Below are 21,998 nucleotides of genomic sequence, written 5' to 3'. Positions count from 1 at the left end.
AGCAATGAATGTTTTGCAGCTATTTAAATTATGCTCACATCTCCATGTTATGCTTCTGTTGAGAAACTTTCATGCTTGATAATCCAGAATTTCAAGATTTCAGCACAGCACAATATGTGACAAAATAAATGAATACATTCTAAATTGCTTTGTGAAAATATTAAAGCATATTACTGCATTTGCTTGGAGGATCCAGGCAATCTCAACTCTTCCAGATGTTGATGGCAGATCTATACTTCGACAGCTGCTTTGGGAAAGGCTTTACTAAAAAATTAAAATAGGAATTATTCCACCAAAACTGGTAGGATTTTATTGTATGATTTTCAGAACCAACGAGGAATCAGAAAAAAATCTGAAAAATTAATAATTTCATTCCGCTCATTAACTTAATAATGCAATTATGTAGATATCAGTGATGAAAAGGGTATTGGCATATATCTTGAGTCCTGATGAAGAGTCTCAGCCCAAAACATCAACTGATCATTTCTCTCCATTAAGGCATCCGTTAGTCTTGCGAGACCATGGATCTGCGCCTGGAAAGTCTTCCCTCTCCAAGGCGCAGGCCTGGGCAAGGTTGTATGGAAGACCAGCAGTTGCCCATGCTGCAAGTCTCCCCTCTCCATGACACCAATGTTGTCCAAGGGAAGGGCATTAGGACCCACACAGCTTGGCACCAGTGTCGTCGCAGAGCAATGTGTGATTAAGTGCCTTGCTCAAGGACACGACACATGTTGCCTCGGCTGGGGCTCAAACTCACAACTTAAGGCTAGTCCAATGCCTTAACCACTTGGCCACGTGCCCATGTTTCCTTCCATAGATGCTGCCTAACCTGCTGAGTTCCTCCAGCATTCTGTGTGTGTTACTGTATATTTCCACTACCATGATTTTCATTTCTAGTTAGAGACCGGATGATTGACTCATTTCTTTTACTGAATTTGGCATTTTGCTGTTATCAAACAAAATTGAACCAATGAAACTTAATGTGACATTGACCCAAGTCAATATTGTGTCTTTGCCAGAAGATAATACACAAAACAACAAGCGTAGCATTCAGACTTTTATTTTGAACTATAGCCCTGCTATCTTTTACTTGATAGTGCTGCCGACTAATTCTGATAGGGCTGCCACCTTTAAATTTGAAATTCAGTTGGATCATGTGAAGAGGGCTGCCATTTTGTTTTGGCAGCTTTTCAGTCAGACTGAAGGACGTTTACACAATCCTGTGTCGTCTTTCCTTCATTTGGACCGTCAAAATCATTGTCTGTAAGTGTTGTTTTAATTCATAAAGGAGAATGCTATCTGAGCAATATTTTGTGTTAATATTATGTGAAAGTTTATTCCTGGTTATCGGCATAGTGTTTGACTGGGCTTGGTAATTTCAGGAGTGTTTACATGATATTAATCTTTTTGTATATTTTAAAACTTTGTTTACTCATATTGTGTAATAGTTTACATGCAAGTCTAGTTTCATGTATTCCTAATTTCTTATGAATATATGACTTGAATCATTAGTTTTCTATATTGACTACTTACAGTTATTTTCTGTTTTTTTTCTCAGTTTTATTTTTACTTAATCATATGCGAGTGTGCTGCCCAAATAAGCACCTGGAGCTTGGACACTACATGCTGACTTCTGTGTTCAGTTTGACTTACTGCTGCACTTCCTACTTCATACACAAAGACAGGGGTACAGTAAAAAGTCGTGAATGCAGTTGGCCAAACAGCATCCGAATAGTCAATGGCAGTGAATAACAAGCATTATGAATGAGAGCTACACAAAACACACAACTCCACAGGAAAGACAAAGCTCGCCTGACAGAATGACGGACAAGTTCTCATCATAGTCCATTGTGATTGTGCACATAATCAGTTGGTGCTGCCGCAGCATGAGCTCCGGAGCAAAGGTAGAGGCTGCATGGGGACATGCTGCATTTGCAGAGAGGAAGTTTGCCATTACAACAGACAAAGCTCAGCTACAGGCTAACTTGGAAACGCTGCATCTTCAGAAAGAAGCTTCAGCTGCTATTGCCAAGGCAGAAATTTTGAAGGCAGCAGCAGAGCAAGTGGGTGAGGAGTTTTACAGTTAAAAAAAACACCCATGAGCCACAAGGGCATACATGAGCATGTCAGCAATTATGTCAGGGACCAAGCCAAATGTCTTAGCCAGCAGTCTGAGTCTCCCTACTACACAGCACTGGATCAAAAGTCACAACACACCATTCAACTTACCTCTCACACTTCACCTAACCCTTTGGAAAAAGACAGCAATCAGCACACTATAGTCAATAGCCACCCTCCAATAAGTTGCTTACAGCAAAGCTTAGAAGTACCTAATCTTTCACATATATTAAACAACTCTTACTTACCTGTCCAGTACCAAATAATAAATCCCCCTACTTTTAAAACAATGCCAAGATTTGATAGTAAGATCCAAGATTGGCAGCTAAGGTTTAATGTGCCTCAGTATACAGGTAGTTTACTAGTACACCATCTAGTGTCTTCAGTCATGATGAATATGGTGAAGTGTCTGGCACGCAAAGAGCTTATGAGCACTGGCCCATCACACTTTGACGATCATCCAGAAAGTCATAGAGTATGCAGTTCATCTTTTATCGATACAATCAAAGACCTGAATCTTACTGCTGACAAGGAATTGGACTTGCTGTCAAAATGGCTTAGTAAGGAATCTTCAGACTATGTTAGGTGCTTTAGAGCAGTTCATCTAATCATTCCCGCTGTAGCTTTAAGAATATCCTGGGACAGGCTCAGTGAATGTTATTGTGCATTGTAGGTAATTGAAAGCATACTTTTGAAGAAGCTGGTCAGATTTCAAATCAGGATAACTTAAGGTTAATGGAGCTGCTTTCAGCAAACAAAGCTGCGTGGCTTAGCTTATTCAGACACTGCCATGGGTTTAGTGCTACTGATGAAAAGCTGCCACATTCTTTGCAAGAGAAATGGATTCCTCAAGGTTCAAAGTATAAAGAGGAGAATGGAGTCATATATTCCCCCCTCCCCTTTTTCTTTCTTCACTGATTGTGTCTGCTGTAGAGATGAAATAAGAAATGACTCCAGCCTCACTCTTCCCAGTCACAGCTCATCTTGGAATGAGAAGGCTCCTCTAAAGCACACAAACATTAGGACTCCAGTGTCAGTCCATAAAACCAACATCTCCCAGCCTACAGATCAGAATGAGCCTGCACTTAAAGATGACCAGCAAAACATTGCCCCAATTCATAACAAACTTTACCCATTGTGAAAGTGCCGTAGCTTTAGGTAAAAATCCATTGAGTACAAAAGACTTCCTTGAAAGAGCAAGGGATTTGTTTCAGATGCTGTTCTTCATCATCACATCTCACACATAACCAATATGTGGTTATGAATGAAATGTAATGAATGAAGTGACAACAGTCATGCTGCAGCCCTACATCCTGATCCTCCTCCGTGGGCATCCAGGGTTTTAGATTGCACTTCAGAGCACCGCATGGAGGAAGAGAAATAAACTTTGCAATCCGTGAACTCCTTATCATAAACATTTGTAACATGTAGCCACTAAATTCTGTTCCAAGATATGCTTAGTTAAGGTGTATCCAAAAGGCAATTAGAGAATGCTCCCAAGGTGTACATGATGCTTGATGAACAGAGCAACTGGTGAGATCAGGTAGAAGAACGCACAGAGAAAGACCAAATTTTGCAGGCACCTGGGAAAGTGTGGAATGAAAAGAACTGGACATCTTCATCTCAGATTCCTTCTTGTTTTGTTAAACAGCATGCAGATCTGAGCAACTCCGAGAGGAACCCCATTATTTTGCCTGGCAAGCATCATGTCTCCACATTGCCTACACACCACTGTCATGAACTGGTGGAGCATCAAGGATGTACTTTCACAGAAAAGTTCGCAAAATAGGACTCAAGATGACAAATCAAGGGTCAAAAAAGAAGTTCTTTGGACCTGTGTCTGAATTGTTCTCCTGAAAAAGTAGGATCTTTGTGACCTGTTCCAGTAACCATTTGTTCAGGTATTTATTTTGAAATATAGCCCTGCTGACTTTTAATTTGATAGCACTATCAGCTTTAATTCTGATAGTGCTGCTGCCTTCAAATTTGAAATTCCGTTGGACTACGTGAGGAGTTTTTCAGTCAGACTGAAGCACATTTACACAATCCTGTGTTGTCTTTCCTTTGCACCATCAAAATCACTCTCTGTAAGCATGGTTTTGGTTCATGCTATCTGAGCAGTATTTTGTGTTACTATTAGGTGAAAGTTTATTCCTAGTTATTGGTACAGTGCTGAACCAGCCTTGGTAATATAAGGAATGCTTATATGATATTAATCTTCTTGTATACTATAAAACTTTGTTTGCCCATTTTGTGTAATATTTTACATGTACTGTAAGTCTAGCTTCATATATTCCAAATTTCTTATGGATGTCTGACTTAATCATTATAAGATTTCTGCATTTAGTACTTAAGGTAATCAATTTTATGTGTGTGTGTTGCCCAAATAAAGCGCCCGGAGCTTGGACGTTATATCCTGACTCCCATGTTCAGTTGAGTGGAGATTGGCTTACTGCTGAATTGTGTACTTCCTACTTCACACACAAGAAGAGCAGTACACATAGTATAATAAATGGGGGAGGTCAAAACAAGAAGAGCAAACCTATTGTTTGTGATTTACACACAACTATTTGTTGTGTCTGTGTACAACTACATATCAATTAAATAAAACCATGGACACAGGAGATGGTTTTAACTGGTGTATTCACACTGCAGTGAGGGGGAGAGAGAGAGGGAACAATGTGCAGGCGTAGACAACAGATCAATGTGCATGTACAGACAACAGAGCATATGTAGTGTTAACAGGGTCATTGCTCTAAAACAAATAGATCCATACATTACACTTCCTCCCCCTTTAGATAATGTAATATAAAACTATATATGTACAAAACCTTCAATTTCCCTTTCACAAACCATATTTAAATAAACATGCTTTCATGATCACAGTCCATAACTAACTTCCCATTCTAAAGATTCAGTCTTTTGGGTGGCACTCTGTTTTTTTCAGGATAGTGCCTCAGGACCTGTGGAGTGGCATCGGATTAGGCAGGTGTCTTGTCAATGACAACGTTCTCGTAGCGCCTCTAGATCTGTGGTGTTGATATGTAGTTGTGCACAAACACAACAAATTGGTGATGAGGATGGGATTTTTCTCAAATATTTACACCCAAAAAGTGCTGGCCCTCCACCTTTCAACACGTAAAGCTACAACTACTGTGTTTGGCCTCTATATGTCACATTCACTTTTAGTTTGCCTTTGGGAGAGATTTTTTTGCCTGCGTAGGTTTTTAGCATCACTGTAGTCTTCTCTAATGGTATCGTAGAAAACAGGCTGTTGTAGTCAACCTCTGAAATTATAGACAAGGCTGACCCTGTATCCAGCTCCATTTTCAGTTTTACCCCAGGCACATCTATTATGATCCATATGACTGTGATCTGCTTCAGTAATGCTATGCAATTCTAGGCATGACAGCTCACCTTTGTCAGTCTTTGTGTTGTCTGATTCCATTTCACATTCAGTCACTTTATACATTTGCTTAGTTTTGTGTTTGAAGCTTTTCACTCAGTGCGGTTTTTCTCATTGGTTGTGCTTTTTGTCTGCCTTGCACATTCTCTCTATGTGACCTTGTCTGTGACACTTTCTGCAAGTTTTTTTTTGAACCAACAGTGCATGATGGGAGGATTTGCCATATTGATAACATTTTTCACTTTTTGCACCATTCAGGGACATTTTGTGCATTTCACATTTGAACCTCTTTTTCTGTAGTTCTCCTGTATGCTTTGCTGCAGTCTCTAATGATATTGCAATGGTCAATGCCTGTTCTAAGGTTAGGTCTCTTTCTGACGTAGCCTTGTTTGAGTACTTCGATTATGTATGCCTGTCCCTTAATGCATCAGAAAGTCCATCTCTGAAGTCACAGTACTGGGAAAGTTTGTGCAGTTCTGCAATGTATTCAGAAATGCTTTCATACTTTGACTGTCTCCTTCTGTAAAATTGAAAACTCTCAGTTATTACTAGCAGTTTAGGGCTCAAGTGATTTTGTAAAATTGTCACAATTTTGTTGAACACCTTCCTTGCTGGCTTTTCAGGAGTTACTAGGTTGCATAAGATACTGTACGTTCTTGGACCCATTAAGTTAAGAAGCGTGGGGGCCGCCTTTTGCTCGAAGATATCCTTCACCTTACAATACAGTTCAGCTCTCTTGGTATATGACTCCCAGCCTTCATCAACTTTTCCGAATGAAGCCGTTGCCATGTTAATTTTACTTTAACTTTGCTAGTGTGTGTCTTTCACTGTGTACTAAGCACTGTTACTCATGTGTCACTTTGTTAGCGCCTGTGATGGGTTTCCATACTGTTTAACTCTCACTGTTTCATCCCATAACTGCCAATGCAGTTGGTGATATTCTCTAACATTCAAGTTCGTACTCATCGCCAATTTGTTGCGTCCGTGCACAACTATATATCAATTAAATAAAAGCACGCACACAGGAGATGGCTTTAACTGGTGTATTCACCTTGCAGCGATGGAGAGAGAGAACAATGTGCATGCATAGTCAACAGATCATACATCATACTAAGGGGAGTCATTGCTCTAAAAGAAATAGATCCATACATTACACTATTCTAATGCAGGCCTTAAACATTAAAGGTGATGCATCTTTAAGAAGTAATCAGGAATTGATGAAGGGTCTTGGGCCAAAACATTGGCTCTTTATTTCTCCCCATTGATGCTGCCCGACCTGAGTTCCTCCAGCATTTTGTATGTTTTAATCTGGATTTCCAGCATCTGCAGAATCTCTTGTGTTCAGGAATCCTGCTATTTAGTGTATATTATCATTCCAAATGTCATTAATCTCCTTCAGGAAGGAATCTATTATTGTTATCCAGCATGCTTTGGGAAAACAAGTCAAACAGGACAAGTAAATGGAGATGCTTCTGACTAAAAGCTACCAGTGCTAGAGGTAGAAGATTGTTTTTGCAGCTATAACAGCAGCTACAACTAAAGGGATACAAGAAGGTTTAGTAAGCTGTCACTGTCAAGCTCTGCTCCCTCTGTTAAATTTAATATCATGATTGTGGGGTGCTACTGCACTGGTGTCTTGCCTCTGCCGGCAGGACACAACTTCAAATATGAAAATAATTCAGAAAATGTTTTTCTTATTCAGCATAATATCATGAAGAATAAATGGTAGTTGTTGATAAATGTACAAGAATTGAGAAAAGCTATTGCGAAGTGAGATAGGTACACCAGTTACCACAGGGCTAGTATCATTGTCAGAGAAAAAACTGACAGCTCTTGTATCCTAGAAGGTTGTGCTAGTCATGTCCGTGAAGATATTTTAAACATTGCTCATAATTGGTAGTATCACTTGTATTTTAGTGGTTACAATTAGCAGTAATATGCTGTCCTGAGTTGGAAACAAATTAGGTTTAGGTACTCATTAAATGCTACTCATGAGGAACCCAATTGGTTAGGAAAATAGGAAATTTTCTCCTCTCTCCAGAGATGCTGAATAATTTGTGAAGAATATATGTACCTTTATAATAGTGCTTTCAATCAGAAAGGACAGGCATACCTCCTCTCCTAAACCATCCAAGCACCAAGATTTTTGATTCTATGGAATCAGATAGCAGTCACCTAAGTTCTCCAAAAATGTCCAAGAGATAGAAAATTGCCTTCTCAATGTGGCATATGCCTCAAGATTGTGGCTTTTTTGCTCATGTTGCCACTAAAATGCCATTGTTCCTTCAGAGATCATGTTAAGAGCAGAATTTGGAGAAATAGTTTGTTGTCCTATCCTCTTGGACATATGTCTAGTTGGGTAGACCCTAAATAATAATGCCTTGCAAATTTGTCATTGTAAATGGTTGATAAGCAATTTTTTTATCACGCATTTTAATTAAAGGCTACAACTACTGGTCCTTAAGGTTGTTTGAACCACGGGTGGTAATAGGGACAAGCACCTACTACCTATTAAATTCTCCCTATGGCATGCACCTCAAATAGCTTCTGACAGCCAAGTTCAGCTCCTGGCCTTCACATATGGCTTAGCTATTAATCCTGGTGGAACCATTTGTATTGAATGGAGAAGAGGTAAAGGTGGGATACTGGCGCCTTAAAACCAGTTGCTTCAGTCAGATGGGGCTCATCAGCAGTGGTTGGCAGCTTATCTAGGAGAACTAAAACTCTGATCTCAAACCTCTGTTGCCGTGCGGCTACACCCACTCAAGGGGAAGACTTAAGGAGTAATCCCTAAGGGGAAAATCCCCAGCTGGAGTTCTTAAGGCAATCCTACATTGAGTTCAATGTTGATTGGCAACTCCTGCAACACTGCTGGAACCAATCTCAGCCATTCTTTTGGGTTCATCAGATGCATGACAAAAGGGAGCTTGCTTCATGGGCAACAACTTTCTCTGCATATCATACTGCCCAGGTTTGTGTATCCAGCCATCCAGGACACAACATTCATCATCGATCCTGACCAACAGAGGCCTCACTCACAACTATATTTCATTTCAAAACAGGATGTGTGTCCAATTACTACAATAATTGATTCTTCAAAAATTGCAGGCTGAAATGATTCATGCAATAGATGCTGTGTTTACAGGGTTGTTACAGACTCTTAATGGCTTCAGAAATTGATGTGCCAGAAGTAAAGATTCCTGAGCTTTATACATTCAATTATGTGGCCTACCAGCTCATATAGGGAGGACAATTTGCCATTTGAAGAAACATGCATGGAACAGAGAAGTTATTTTAATGTGAAATTTCAATTAAGCCAAGAGATATAGAGCCAGATTGTTAAAATTAATGCAAAACTACTTAACAACTCAATGCTTAAGGGGAGCCACTAGAGGCCATATTCTTCGTGACATAGTATTCATAACTAACCCAGATAAAGAGCTAAATGGAAATTGTAGTACTCCAGAGGACGTTAGCTATAGAACAATCAAATTTAGCATGATAGATTATTCTATTTAAGGCCTTGTGCCAGATTGTAACTTCAAAAATAATAAATTTGAGGAGAAAAGGAGAAAAATTAAATAATTACAAGGCATATATTTGTTAATAACTCAGTATAGGACAAATGTTCATTAAAACTATAATACTAGAACATACAGGACAAATATATAGCTAAGATCAACACATTCAAACTTCAGCCCAACGCAGTGATTCCTTTTGTGATTTTAAACCATCTCGTCACAAATGAACCATTAACTATCTGATGTAAACTTTAATAATTTTTATGACAAGTTCAAAGAAATAAAGTTAAATTCCTCAATCTAAAACAATACCTTATTTTGTATAAATACATTAGTTCTCCTATCCTGGCATTATGAATAATTTATTTGCAGTCTTATGTTTTGCAACTTGCCAGTAGTTCCAGAACTATTTGTTCCAGAAACTTATTCTCAGCTGTCTTAACTAAACACACATGAAAACAATGGATTCGTACTGTATTCTGCTTCAATGAAACAGAATTTCATAAGCTGTTTGCAGCTACTGTAGGCAACTGAAAACATACTATGTGTATAAAAATTATGTAACTACATCTTCCAAGCAGACTAAAGAATTAGTTTTAGGTTTATTTTAACTGGTCACGGCTTTTACAGTAGCTATTTCCACACTTGCAGTCTCACAGATTCTAAATGACAAATAGACTGAAAAAAGATCTCAAAGTATCAATACCTTTCCAATGAAGTTGAAGGGATCCTAGCAGACAAACTGATTTCAGCATCTCTGTTGTATACATCTCTAGACAACACTGGAGTTGGATATAAAGCCTGCAGATTTCTGGATGGATTTCCCCATCTTCAGCCCTGCATCACAAAATATTTGCAGCATACATCATGAATTATGTGACATAGAGATACTTATAAATGAGTGCTTGCATTACCCAAGTTTATCTGGTTCAATATTCAAGAATGTTTAATATCATTTTCTGTACACATGTGTAAAGGAGAACAAAATAGTTATTACTTAAGATCTGCTGCAGCACAAACAAAAAGAGAAAAGATAAAGAACACAATAATAAAAATAAAAAAGAATTCCCAACAAGTGTAAATATATGAACTAGCTTATACACATTGTTTGCCAGAAAGAATGACAGTCTGCAAATCAGTGAATTCAAATGAATCAAGGACAATGGAAACAGATGGACTAACTGCCTTTGTTCTTGCCACATGCTTGGGGAAGGGAGGCTGCCATTTTGTGAAGACACTCTATTCTCCATTTTGTGAGCTTATCAAGCTGGGCTTGATCCATGTTTTAAAGATGACGCAATGATTCTTCAGGTAGTCTGCTGGACTGGAGATCATTTCGAAATAAGAAATTATTTGTGAGATGTTCTCTGGTTGCTATAACATGCAAGTTTGTGAATGTTGGGTTGATTCCTGCCTGAAGTGATTTGAGCTCACTGCTGATTGAGAACAAAGAGCCATAAATTATCGACTGTCACTTGATGGGAAGAGGGATATAAATTGATGCTGGCTTGGAGCAGAGCCAATAACAAGGTGTTAAAGGACAGACACATGGCATGTGGCCAATGACACTGGAATGCGATATTTGAATTGATAAGGAATGGATATAAAAGTGGATGCTTTGTGTGTGCTGGTAGTGGCAACTTTGAAGAATAACCATCGCAGATACAAGTGTGAGCAACCCTGTGTGAAGCACGTGGCGAGTGAATTGGGACAACGAGGAACGCCTGGCCAGCGTAAACTCCCTTGCCCGGGTAATGCCTTTGCTATTCTTTGACTATTCAGGAGAATCAGGGATACCTAGCGAGTGTGCAGACAGGTATTTAGTGTATGAATTCACATACTTATTAGTTTAAACAATAAAGGTACTTGTCAGTAAATACAGATCTCTCTGTGCCTCACCTATCATCGTTATAAGTAGTAAGTATTTTTTACAACAACATGGATTAGTATATGTCCATAAAGTGATGCTAGTCAGAGTAGTGTCTATGTTACATACTGAAAGTTAACAAATTGGGTAACTAATAGAGATTTCCATAAAATATTAAAATAGATTTAAAGGAGAAATTGAGAAACTGCAAGAGAGAATGATTACTAATTACCGTAGTTTTATGTGCATCCACTGATGATAATGACAATACCATTAGTCAGCAATTAGAAGTTTAGCTGTAAGCCAACTGCAACTAGAATTGTATAATGCTCATTGCATATTTACTCATACAATGAATCTTAGTGTTCTCAATCAAAGGTTTAATAAAATGTAATCTTGGAGAATAGGTAACTTCAGTATTTTGAGAAAAAGATAATGGAGGTTTAGCAAGGGGGCATGAACAAGTTGGAAGAGCTGGTGGAGTACAGATTGCTTCTCTTGAATTGAAAAATTATGCCTGTGTGACAATGAATAAAAATGAATCCTGCTGTGAAGAAACAATTTCCATAATCACATCCACACTGTTATCCTTGCCTTGAAACTGGATTTCTCCCTTTTTTGGTTTACTAAGTGAGCTGTGAATAAAGCCATCATATAATCAGATCCTGGTGAAAATGGGCAAACATACAGTGACACGTGACGATGGAGGTTTTGCAGACAAATCTGTGTGCTAAAATCCATGGTTCCTTTTGTGAGCTGAGTGAAGAGCTTGCCATGCCTCATCTTTACAAAAGTGAACACTGGGAAGCACTTCAGTTAATTATTTACCTATGGTTAGTCACAAAACAACTGTTTAAAAAGTTGCCAGGGAGGTAAGGAAAAATGCAGGTCCAAGGGACAGCTCCTGTGTGTCTGCACATTCTCAGTCCAAAGGCCTGCTTCAGCTGGCGCATGCTGCAAGTGCGACCAAGCCATTGCAAGGAGTAGGATGATGATCTCAGCAGGCAGCAAAGATATGATTTCAACAAAGAAGCTGTAAATAGTTAAGGGAGCATTACTGATTCAGTTTCTATAATCCTGAAAATTCAAAACTGAGACTTACAGTTGGTGTGTGTACTCATTGTTACCACAGTGCAAACCTTTTAACTGATGTCTCATTACTGGCATCTGCATGAAGTGCTCCTTCTTTATCTGTGTGTGCCCAGTGAAGGTGATAGCTTGCATATAAGTTACACTCTGAAGCTCAGATTTATGTTGGTGTGGGAGTATGTAATTTGTGATGTAGTTATGTGTATGACTGAAAGCATTCAAGAGAGGTGAACTAAGGTGAACTGACTTGGAAGCTTCCAAGTGAATTTTCCAGTAGAAACCATTTCAACCAGAAATTATTGCTGGTTCAGTCTACCCTTTGGTGGAACCATTTTTATGCATGATTTATACAAGAAAATTGTATGAAAATGGATCCAATTTCTACAGATTTCTAAACTGTGCAAGAAATAAGTCAATCACGTGGGACAATATGTACTAATATTATACTTTGTGAGCTACAAATTTTATTGCAGAAATCATATCAAGACTTCAATTAGTCCAATGAATTGGGAAAATAAATCCTTATAGAGAACATAAAACTGGACCAGAGATTGACAAGGGAGATTGCAGATGCTGGAGCAACACACAAAACACGACAGGAACTCACTGGGTCAGGCAGCATTTAGGAAGGAAAATGGGCAGTTGATGTTTTGAGTTGACATCCTCCATCAGGACTCGAAAGAAAAAGGGCAGTATAAAAAAGTGGAGGAAGGGGTGGAGCAGAGCAGGCAGGCTTTAGGTAGATCCAACTGCGAGGGGATGTTAGGCAGGTGAGAGAGGCAGAGAGTGGGAGTGGTGTAAGAAGCAAAAGGTAATAGGTGGAAGTGACAAAGGGCTGAAGAAGACAGGATCTGATAAGAGAAGATGGTGGACCATGGAAAACAGGGAAGGACGAGGGGAGCTGGAGGGAGGAATGTGTGGGTGATGGGCAGATCAAGAGGGTGGGGGAATGGGAAAGAGAAGGGGTGATGAGGTTGTTGGGATAAAGGATAGAGGCAAGTGGTTACAGGAAGTCAGAGAAATTGACGTTCATACTATCAGTTTGGAGACTACCAAGGCAGAAAATTAGGTGTTGTTCTTCTCATCTGTGTTTAGCCTCAACTTGGCAGTACAGAAGTCTGTGAACACACACATTGGTGTGGGAATGGGAAGAGGAATTGAAATAGCTGGCCACCTGGAGATCCTGGCTATTACTATGGATGAAGCGAAGGTGCTTGCTGAAATAATCTCCTAAACTAGACTACAGAGTCACCATGTTCATGAACAAGGTTTGTGGTTGAGTAAGTACTAGCTGCTAATAGGTTGCTTCTCAATATTTATCTTGCTCTTAAATATGGTCTGAACTAAAGGATTTCTTTGCACTCAGAAACATCAGCAATAGTGAACTATTCACGTCTAGTGTCCTTAATTTAGCAAAAACATGACATGTGATTAAGAGGTGTGCTGCTGGATAACATTTGACACAAGCCTCAAGGAGATACCATGGAAGTGTTTTCAGGGGCATGGTAACTGAGTTTAGAAAGGTGAAAAGGTCTATGAATGGCATTTAAGAGCTTAGGACTTTGGTAGCTGAAAACGTGGATACCAATAGTGTTCTGAATAAACTCATAATAATCAATAGGCCAGAAAGAGAGGAGCATAGAAATTCTGTAGGCTGTAAAGTTCAAGGTAGAAGCTAAGAAAGTTAAGGTGGAACCATAGTTCAATGTAGATCTATGGGAAGAGTAGCCAAAAATGGAATGAATCACATTCTTAACACTATGAAAATCATTTGGAGTCAATCCTCAAGGACGAGATTATGAAATTGGAGTCAATCCTCAAGGACGAGGTTATGAAATACCTCAAGATGCATGACAAGATAGGCCGAAGCCAGCATGGTTTCATGAAGGGAAGATCCTGTCTCACCAACCTATTGGAATTTTTTGAGGTAATCTCGAATAAGATTGACAAGGGAGAGGCCGTGGTCGTTGTGTATTTGGATTTTCAAAAGGCCTTCGATAAGGTGCCGCATATGAGGCTGCTTAATAAGATGAGAGCCCATGGAATTATAGGAAAGATATTGAAATGGGTGGAGCATTGGCTGATAGGCAGAAAGCAAAGGGTGGGAATAGAGGGATCCTATCCTGATTGGTTGCCGGTTACTAGTGGTGTTCCGCAGGGGTCGGTGTTGGGGCCGCTTCTTTTTACGAAGTATATCGATGATTTGGATTATGGAAGAAATCCAAAAGCACCCAATTAAAGAAAAAAATAAAAATAAAAGACCAACAGCCCATACGCAAAAGAAAGAAAAGAAACCACAAATCATGCAATCAATTGAAGCAAACAACAATCCAAATCAAAATTGAGTCCTCAGATCTGAACCATAGAACAGCCCAGAGTAGGCCCAAAGCATCGTTTATTAGTTCGTCACATTAGTGGGCATGGAGCACAACAGCCAGGGCAGCCTTCATAGCTTCAGCACTATATAGAGAGAGGAGAGACCATCGTGGAGAGTGAGCAAAATCGGCTCTCATCCTGGATCCTGACACCCTGTCTTTTCAATCTATCCGGGCCAGTGTTTAAATTGACCAAACGACAGAACAGCGAAAGGCTCTGGCACCCTGCAGAGAGGAGAAAACATTGCGGAGAACAAGTGAAATTGGCTCTTGACTCCAATCTGGGCCAGTGTTTAAATTATCTAAACAGCTCTATACTGGTAATCTTTCCTCTTCCCTTCAGACCTGATACAAGGACTCAATGCAAAATATTGACTTACAACTTTTGCCTCCACAGATGCTACTTGAACTGTTGAGTTCTTCCAGAGTTCCGATCTTAGCTTCATATTCTAGCAGCTGCCATCTCCATTGTCTGCATTCATTTATTCCTACTCTTTCTGTTTGATCTTTGAAATATCTATTATCAACATTATAGTGCCAATTATCTTTTTAGCAGTTTGCCATATGTGGTACTTGTGAACAGTGCCCAAGTTTAAAAGCTGCATGATCCCAATCTATTGGACAATGTGTCTTCCAATTTGAATCATTAAGCATTTTTCAAGGCTGAGTAGACATAGAGGTAGATCTTTTAGACTACAGGGGAACCAGGGTTTGTGGAGATCAAGAAAGCAAATTGAGAAGAGACTAAATATGAAAGTAGCAATGGATTGGAATGCCAGAGCAAGTAGCTGAATGACCTCCTTTTCTTTTTTTATTTTATTTATGTTTTTACAGATATTGGGAAAATATTGTACAGAATTTTCCAATGGTAGCTTTATTTATGTAATTCTATTTTATATTTATATTCTACATTAAAAATTAACAACAAAAATGCTTTAAAAGCCAAGTTAGCAAAAGTAAATATGTTAAGGACTAAAGTATAAAGACTAAAGACTTTCTGGAAAAGATTTTTAGCTATTGGATGGATTACATTGCTGGGTGGAAGACCAAATTAATTAATATTTGGCTTCTGGTGGCTCATTATCATAATACTCCCTTCAGCAGAACAAGTTGTAACTGTTCCTTATTCACAAAGACTTCATTTTTTTGTTACATTATTCAGCATTATCCTAATTCTGTTGGGTTTCCCCTCATATAAGTTGTGCAGTGCAAATACTATATACAAAACACAGTTTAATCAGCCCCAAATCCTATTTGTCTTATTGTATGTTCTAAGTTGGTTGAGTATGCATCGTGAGCAACCTTTGCTAGCAGCACCTGTATCTTTCAGGATCCAATTGCTGCTCCTATTGATCAATGGCAAAAGAAAGGAGGTCAAGAATTATTTGAGGTATGAAAGTTATCTGCACTTCTTTGTGAAATATACAATTGAACGTGGAATTCTGCACTGGTGATCCCAAACCACTTAGATATTCTAAAAGCACTCCAGTTGACCATTTACAGATTGTCTTTATCTATCTATTTCCCACAGGCATTCCATCAATTAAAAAACCGTAGCCTGACAAATAAAGCCACATCCAAGTCATATAAGCAAACAAGGTTATTTTGCAAACACACATTCAGATTTGTTGCACAATAATCCTACAAAGATTTGCAAAATATGTATATATGGAAGCTTACTTACTCCACATTGATTTTAGTCCATGAATAAAATTCTATAAGAATTGCTTAACAACCTAAACCAAGTCTATACGGAGCAGAAATAATTCACTATGTTTTTGCTGTCCTAACCTTGAGCCTGTAAACCCTCAGCAATGTGACATAAGTGCTATGGTTTTATCACATAATTAAAATGGGCAGGAGTTTATGCCATACAGGAGAGTCTTGGTCACCTGTACAAGTAAGAGGATTGCAAACTGTGATGAAGTATATCAGTTCCAGGGAGATGGGGATTAATTCTTAGCTCTGCACAGAAGTCATCCGCCTCTTGCTTTAGGCTGTTATTACATTTGCACACTGCACAGTATTATACCAAGCATCTGAGTCTGTTATATCAGGGAAACAGTTCCATTTATTACAACAACCTGAAGCACGATAGATAAAATTTGGAAAGCTAGAAGGGCTGTCATTCACTAAATATCAGGCTGGCATAATGATGGTTGTTTATCAGTCACTCACCTTGCTCCAGGCCAGTATCTTCTCAGTTGGGAGTCCTTACCCACAGTAATATATTAATTAATGTTCTCTGTACCAACAAGCTCAAATAGAAGTTCATTGACTTCCACTAGTTTTATGATTAGACGTCCAATTGACTCTGATAAAAGTTTCTTATCTTTTTTGTTGCAAATATTGCTGTAAAGTACCTCATGATGTTGAGTGGAGGAAAGTGAGAATACAATTTCCTCAGTATTTATCCTGTTATGGATCTGAACAGCTTACTCAAGAACAATCTGTTTTCTCTACAGTAAATGTCAAATCTCCTTTATTGACCTCCCGCTTAAGCTTTCTGAAAAATAATTATAAAATGTTGATATCAACCTGAAAATTATTCTGTAGGATATGATACTACTAGTAAATGTATGCGAATCAAATTACTCCGAATGTTGTTAAAACACATTTACCTCTAATTTTCCCTGGATATGAATATAATTAGTTTCAAATGCTTGGATTGGCACACAAGGAACTTCATAAGTGATTTATCTTCTTGTATCTTACACTTACAATGACAGAGAGATAACAGAGGCCATTTGGTCTATCAGGTCAATGCAAGTATTCAGGGAAGCAATCCCATCAGTCTCATTACTACACCTAATATCATTGTACTTTTGCAATTTATCCTCTTTTATATATGCCAATCAATATCTTATTGATTCCTTTTTGTCATTAATCTATAATAAAGAGTAATTTATAGTACCCAATTTGATTTTGGATAGTAGGAGGAAACAAAAACATTAGGAAGAAATCCACATGGTTACAAAGAGAATGTACAAGCTCTGAACAGACAGCACTGAAAGTTAACATTCAACATGATGTCTGAAGATGTAAGGCAGCAGCCTTAACAGCTGTGCCACCATACGGCCCTTCAGAAAGACTTCTGGAATGACAGATAGAGGATTATGGGGTCCCATAACATGCTAATGACCGTGACTGCCATTTGGAGGATAAAATATGTGAGGTTCCTATCAGGGTTAATAATGCTTGTCTTTGCTGAACCTCCATCAGAAATACATACCTTCCCATCTGGTAGACAATTCGCTACCTTCTCCAATAGATCCTTATTTTGGGGAATGTAACCTACTTGATTCATGCAAATATATTCAAGGCTTTAAGTTGGTTTGTGCTTCATGTCATTTACAATATGTGAGTTAATATTTGCTTTATTCATTAACAACCCAGAGTGCCCTCAAGCATTGGAAAAGGTCCTCAAATCTTACATTGTGTTGGTGAAATACTGAACAAATTTAATAAGTGAAAGATGATTACATGTAGCAAAAGTTCAGGGATCAGACAAATATTGAAGCCTATTCAGTGGCACTAAATGTTCTATATAGCTACTGACCAGAGATGACTTTTAGAATGTTAATTTTAGAACTTTAAAGGGATATAATAATGTAACATTAATATTTATATTGTTAGGTTTTGATCTTGACTTGCTCAAACTTCAATAAGAAGCTGACTCAAAATCCTATTTGGACTGTATATTCAAAGTTGGATCCACTAGATCTACTACCTCAGAGCTACAATACAGAGCATTGACTCATTGGTAGGTGGCAGCAAGTGGGAATAAAAGGACCCTTTTCTGGTTGGCTGCCAGTGACTTGTGGTGTTCTGCAGGGGTCGGTGTTGGGACCACTTCTTTTTATGCTGTATGTCAATGATTTAGATGATGGAAAAGATGGCTTTGTTGCTAAGTTTGCAGACGATACGAAGATTGGTGGAGGGGCAGGTAATGTTGAGGAAACAGTAGGCTGCAGAAGGACTTAGACAGATTAGGAGAATGGGCAAGAAAGTGGCAGATGAAATACAATGTTGGAAAATGCACTTATTTGCTTATTATTGAGGTGAGTGCAACAGGATGCCAGTCATTCAGACATGTTACCTTGGTCTTTTAGGTACAGGGACAACGGTGGATGTTTTGAAACAGGAAGGGATTCTACACTGGGGGATGAAGAGGCTAAAAATGTCTGTTATCACACCTACCCGATGTGCCGCGCACACTCTGAGAACCTGCCCTGGGATGCTGTCCAATGCTGCAGCCTTGCAACTATCCACTTGTTGGAAACACCTGCATACTTCAGCCTCAGAGATGACCAAGTTGTCGGCTGCACCAGTTGTAGGTCTCCTTAGGAGTCAGTGTTGGCAACATCAAATCGAGCATAAAAAAGACTTAGCTCATCTGGGAGAGAGGCAGCAATGTCAGAAACTCCACTGCATTTAGTTTTGAAGTCTGCGATGGTGTGCAGATCTTGCCATAAGCTGCGTGTGATGCTACATGGAGAGAATGACTTTGTGCAGATCGTAGCTGCATTTCTTGAGTTCCTGCTGGTTACCGGCAACATAAGCTCTGTGTCACATGGTAAGTGCTGTTGATCCAGGGTTTCTGGTTTGTCTAGACCCTGACCAATTTCTAGGGGACAACATCCCGATGCACTTCTGGATGAAACTCGTGACCCCTTCTGTAAACTCAGAGACTTCCACATCATAGAAGACATTCCAGTCGACGTCATCAAAGCAGTCTTGTAGCACGGAGGCTGATTGGTCGGACCAACAGTGGACAGTTTTAACTATGGCCGCCTCTTGTATCAGCTTCTGCCTGTACTTTGGCAACTGCATAATGGAGGAGTGATCTGATTTTCCAAATGGGGGGGGGGGGGGGGAGGAGGAAGGAACACTTTGTAAGCATTGCAGAAGGGAGAGTAGCAGTGGTCGAGTATGCCATCTTCTCATGTGCTCACCTGGATGTGTTGACAAAACTTCGTAGAGAATTTAGTTAGCAACGCTCTATTAAAGTTACGATCGAGGATGAGGGCAGAATCTGGGTGTGCAGTCTCCAGGGTGCTGATGGTCTCGTACAGTTCCTCAAGAGTGAAGTCAGTCTCAGCCTGTGGCGGAATATACACAGCTGTGATAATAACAGCCGTGAACTCCCTAGGCAGCCAGAAAGGTTTACACAGCAGCACCAGGTACTCCAGATCCAGGGAATAAAGTGATTTGAGGGCATGCATGAACCCCGGGTCACACCAAGCGTTATTGACCCTGAAGTGTACTTCACCTCCTTCACTCTTGCCAGAGAAGTTTTTACACCTGTCTGCCCAGAACAGGGAGAACCAAAAGGGCTCAATGGCATGATCTGGTATGTCAACCATCAGCCAGGCCTCGACGAAGCACAAAACATTGTTTCCGAAGAGGTACAGTCGACGTTTCGGGCCGAGTCCTGACGAAGGGTCTCGGCCCGAAACGTCGACTGTACCTCTTCCTAGAGATGCTACCTGGCCTGCTGCGTTCACCAGCATTTTATGTGTGTTGCTTGAATTTCCAGCATCTGCAGATTTCCTCGTGTTTGCATTTGTTTCCCACTGGTAGGAGATTCTGGCTCTCAGCTCACACAGCTTGTTATCCATGATAATAAATTATAATAAATGATACTTTGATGATAAATCTACCTTGACTTTGACTTATGGCAGTGATAAAGAAATTAGCCCAAAAGATAACCGGGAAATTTTTTGTGTGTGAATTGCAAGTGGTGAAGAGCTTGGGGAGCATAAAATATCTACTCCATCCATAACAGATCTCTTTATAAATAATCCCTTCACCATTCCACTGTAGATTGCACATCACAGAATCTTTCCCCAAGAGAACCTTTCACAGTTTCTATGTATCACTCAGCAGTATGCATAATGTGGAAGTTTCGGTAATGTCCAGGCAAGGATAAATTGCAAATAGAATGCATGCAGCCTTTGAAGGTTTTTGAAGAACTTACCTTTCCTTTGCAGAGCAGGTTATAGAAATATAACAAAAGGACTTGAAACATTAAAACTACTAAGGAGCAATTACTTTACCAACTTTAAATTATCATCAGTTGTTAGCTTATAGTTTCTATTGACTATTAACAGCTCTATTGTGAATGGTAATTGATCTTGCAAATAAAGAATTCAAACATACACAGCTTACCAAATGGTCAATATCTGTAACTGCTAGTTGATCCTGTGTAAAATTGTATTTTTCTGCTTTGATTTCAGAGCCGTGTGGTAACAGGGGCCATGCTATTTTCTTCGTGCACAAGTAAATAGGTATGATTGAGGAGTAAATGTGCATATGTTCTGAGTCTAGTTATCTCCACTGACAAATACATACTCATAAATGTCAAATTCTAATATTAGTAATACATTCAACCTTTCACCTTACAACTCTATGTCTGTGTTACATATTACTATCCACTGTGCTTCACCAGGAGTTTGAATAAGGTTCCAAAAGAGGACCGGAGGTTATTCCATAGGAAGGATGTTGAGGCTTTGGAGAAGATACAGAAGAGGATTAACAGAATGCTGACTGGATTTGAGAGCATGTACTATAAGAAGAGGTTGAACAAATGTGGGTTGCTTTCTTTGGAGCAGCAGAGACCTGATAGAAATGTAAGGTTATGAAATACATAGATAGAGTAGACAACTAGTATCCTTTTCCAGGGATTGAAATGCCTAATACTACACGCCATGCATTTAAGGTTATAGGGGTTATGCTTAAAGGAGATGTGTGGAGCAAGTACTTAACACAGACACTGATGGATGTATTGTTCCATGTTAAAACTTCCTCAATAGCTTAGTTAGTAATTGACCTAAACAGTATGTTGAATTAGTTTATCTAATAGTCATAATTAAATAATAATCATCACTTGGAAGCATGTTCTGTCCCATGAGGGAGATAGACTGACAGATCTGAAAACACAACATATATACAATCAGGAGAAATTGCCCATGAAAGCCATCAATACTGACTTTGGATCCCATGAAATTGACACTGGGTGCAAATCACAACAGGTTCTGGTGAATTAGTACTTAAGAACATAAGAACATAAGAAATAGGAGCAGGAGTAGGCCATCCAGCCCATCGAGCCTGCCCCGCCATTCAATAAGATCACGGCTGATCTGTCCGTAAACTCAGCTCCATCTACCTGCCTTTTCCCCATAACCCTTAATTCCCCTACTATGTAAAAATCTATCTAACTGTATCTTAAATATATTTAGTGAAGAAGTCTCAACTGCTTCCCTGGGCAGAAAATTCCACAGATTCACTGTTCTCTGGGAAAAACAGTTTCTCCTCATCTCCATCCTAAATCTTCTCCCCTGAATCTTGAGGCAATGTCCCTTAGTTCTAGTCTCACCTACCAATGGAAACAACTTTCCTACTATCTTATCTATCCCTTTCAAAATTTTGTATGTTTCTATAAGATTCCCTATCATTCTTCCGAATTTCAGAGAGTATAGTCCCAGGTGATTCAATCTCTCCTCACAGGTTAACCCCTTCATCTCTGGAATCAACCTCGTGAACCTCCTCTTCACTGCCTCCAAAGCCAGTATATCCTTCCTCAAGTATGGAGACCAGAACTGCACACAGTACTCCAGGTG

At 39.3% G+C, this 21,998-nt stretch overlaps 1 protein-coding gene across 6 annotated transcripts in view; it reads right to left on the bottom strand.

Moving 5' to 3' along the window:
- The window catches only part of rgs7bpa (regulator of G protein signaling 7 binding protein a), a 70,733-nt gene that overhangs the window by 12,260 nt on the left and 36,475 nt on the right, over positions 1-21,998 (bottom strand). For all 6 annotated transcript variants that reach the window (XM_072252605.1, XM_072252600.1, XM_072252601.1 and 3 more), the window contains one exon: positions 9,752-9,882. In XM_072252605.1, the coding sequence (XP_072108706.1) occupies positions 9,752-9,882 (131 nt within the window). The remainder of the gene's footprint in view (positions 1-9,751; positions 9,883-21,998) is intronic.

Source organism: Mobula birostris, chromosome 3 (genome assembly GCF_030028105.1).
Source record: "Mobula birostris isolate sMobBir1 chromosome 3, sMobBir1.hap1, whole genome shotgun sequence".
Lineage (NCBI taxonomy): Eukaryota > Metazoa > Chordata > Chondrichthyes > Myliobatiformes > Myliobatidae > Mobula > Mobula birostris.
Note: the sequence above shows the minus strand (reverse complement) of the source record. Positions and strands in the feature narration are given on the sequence as shown.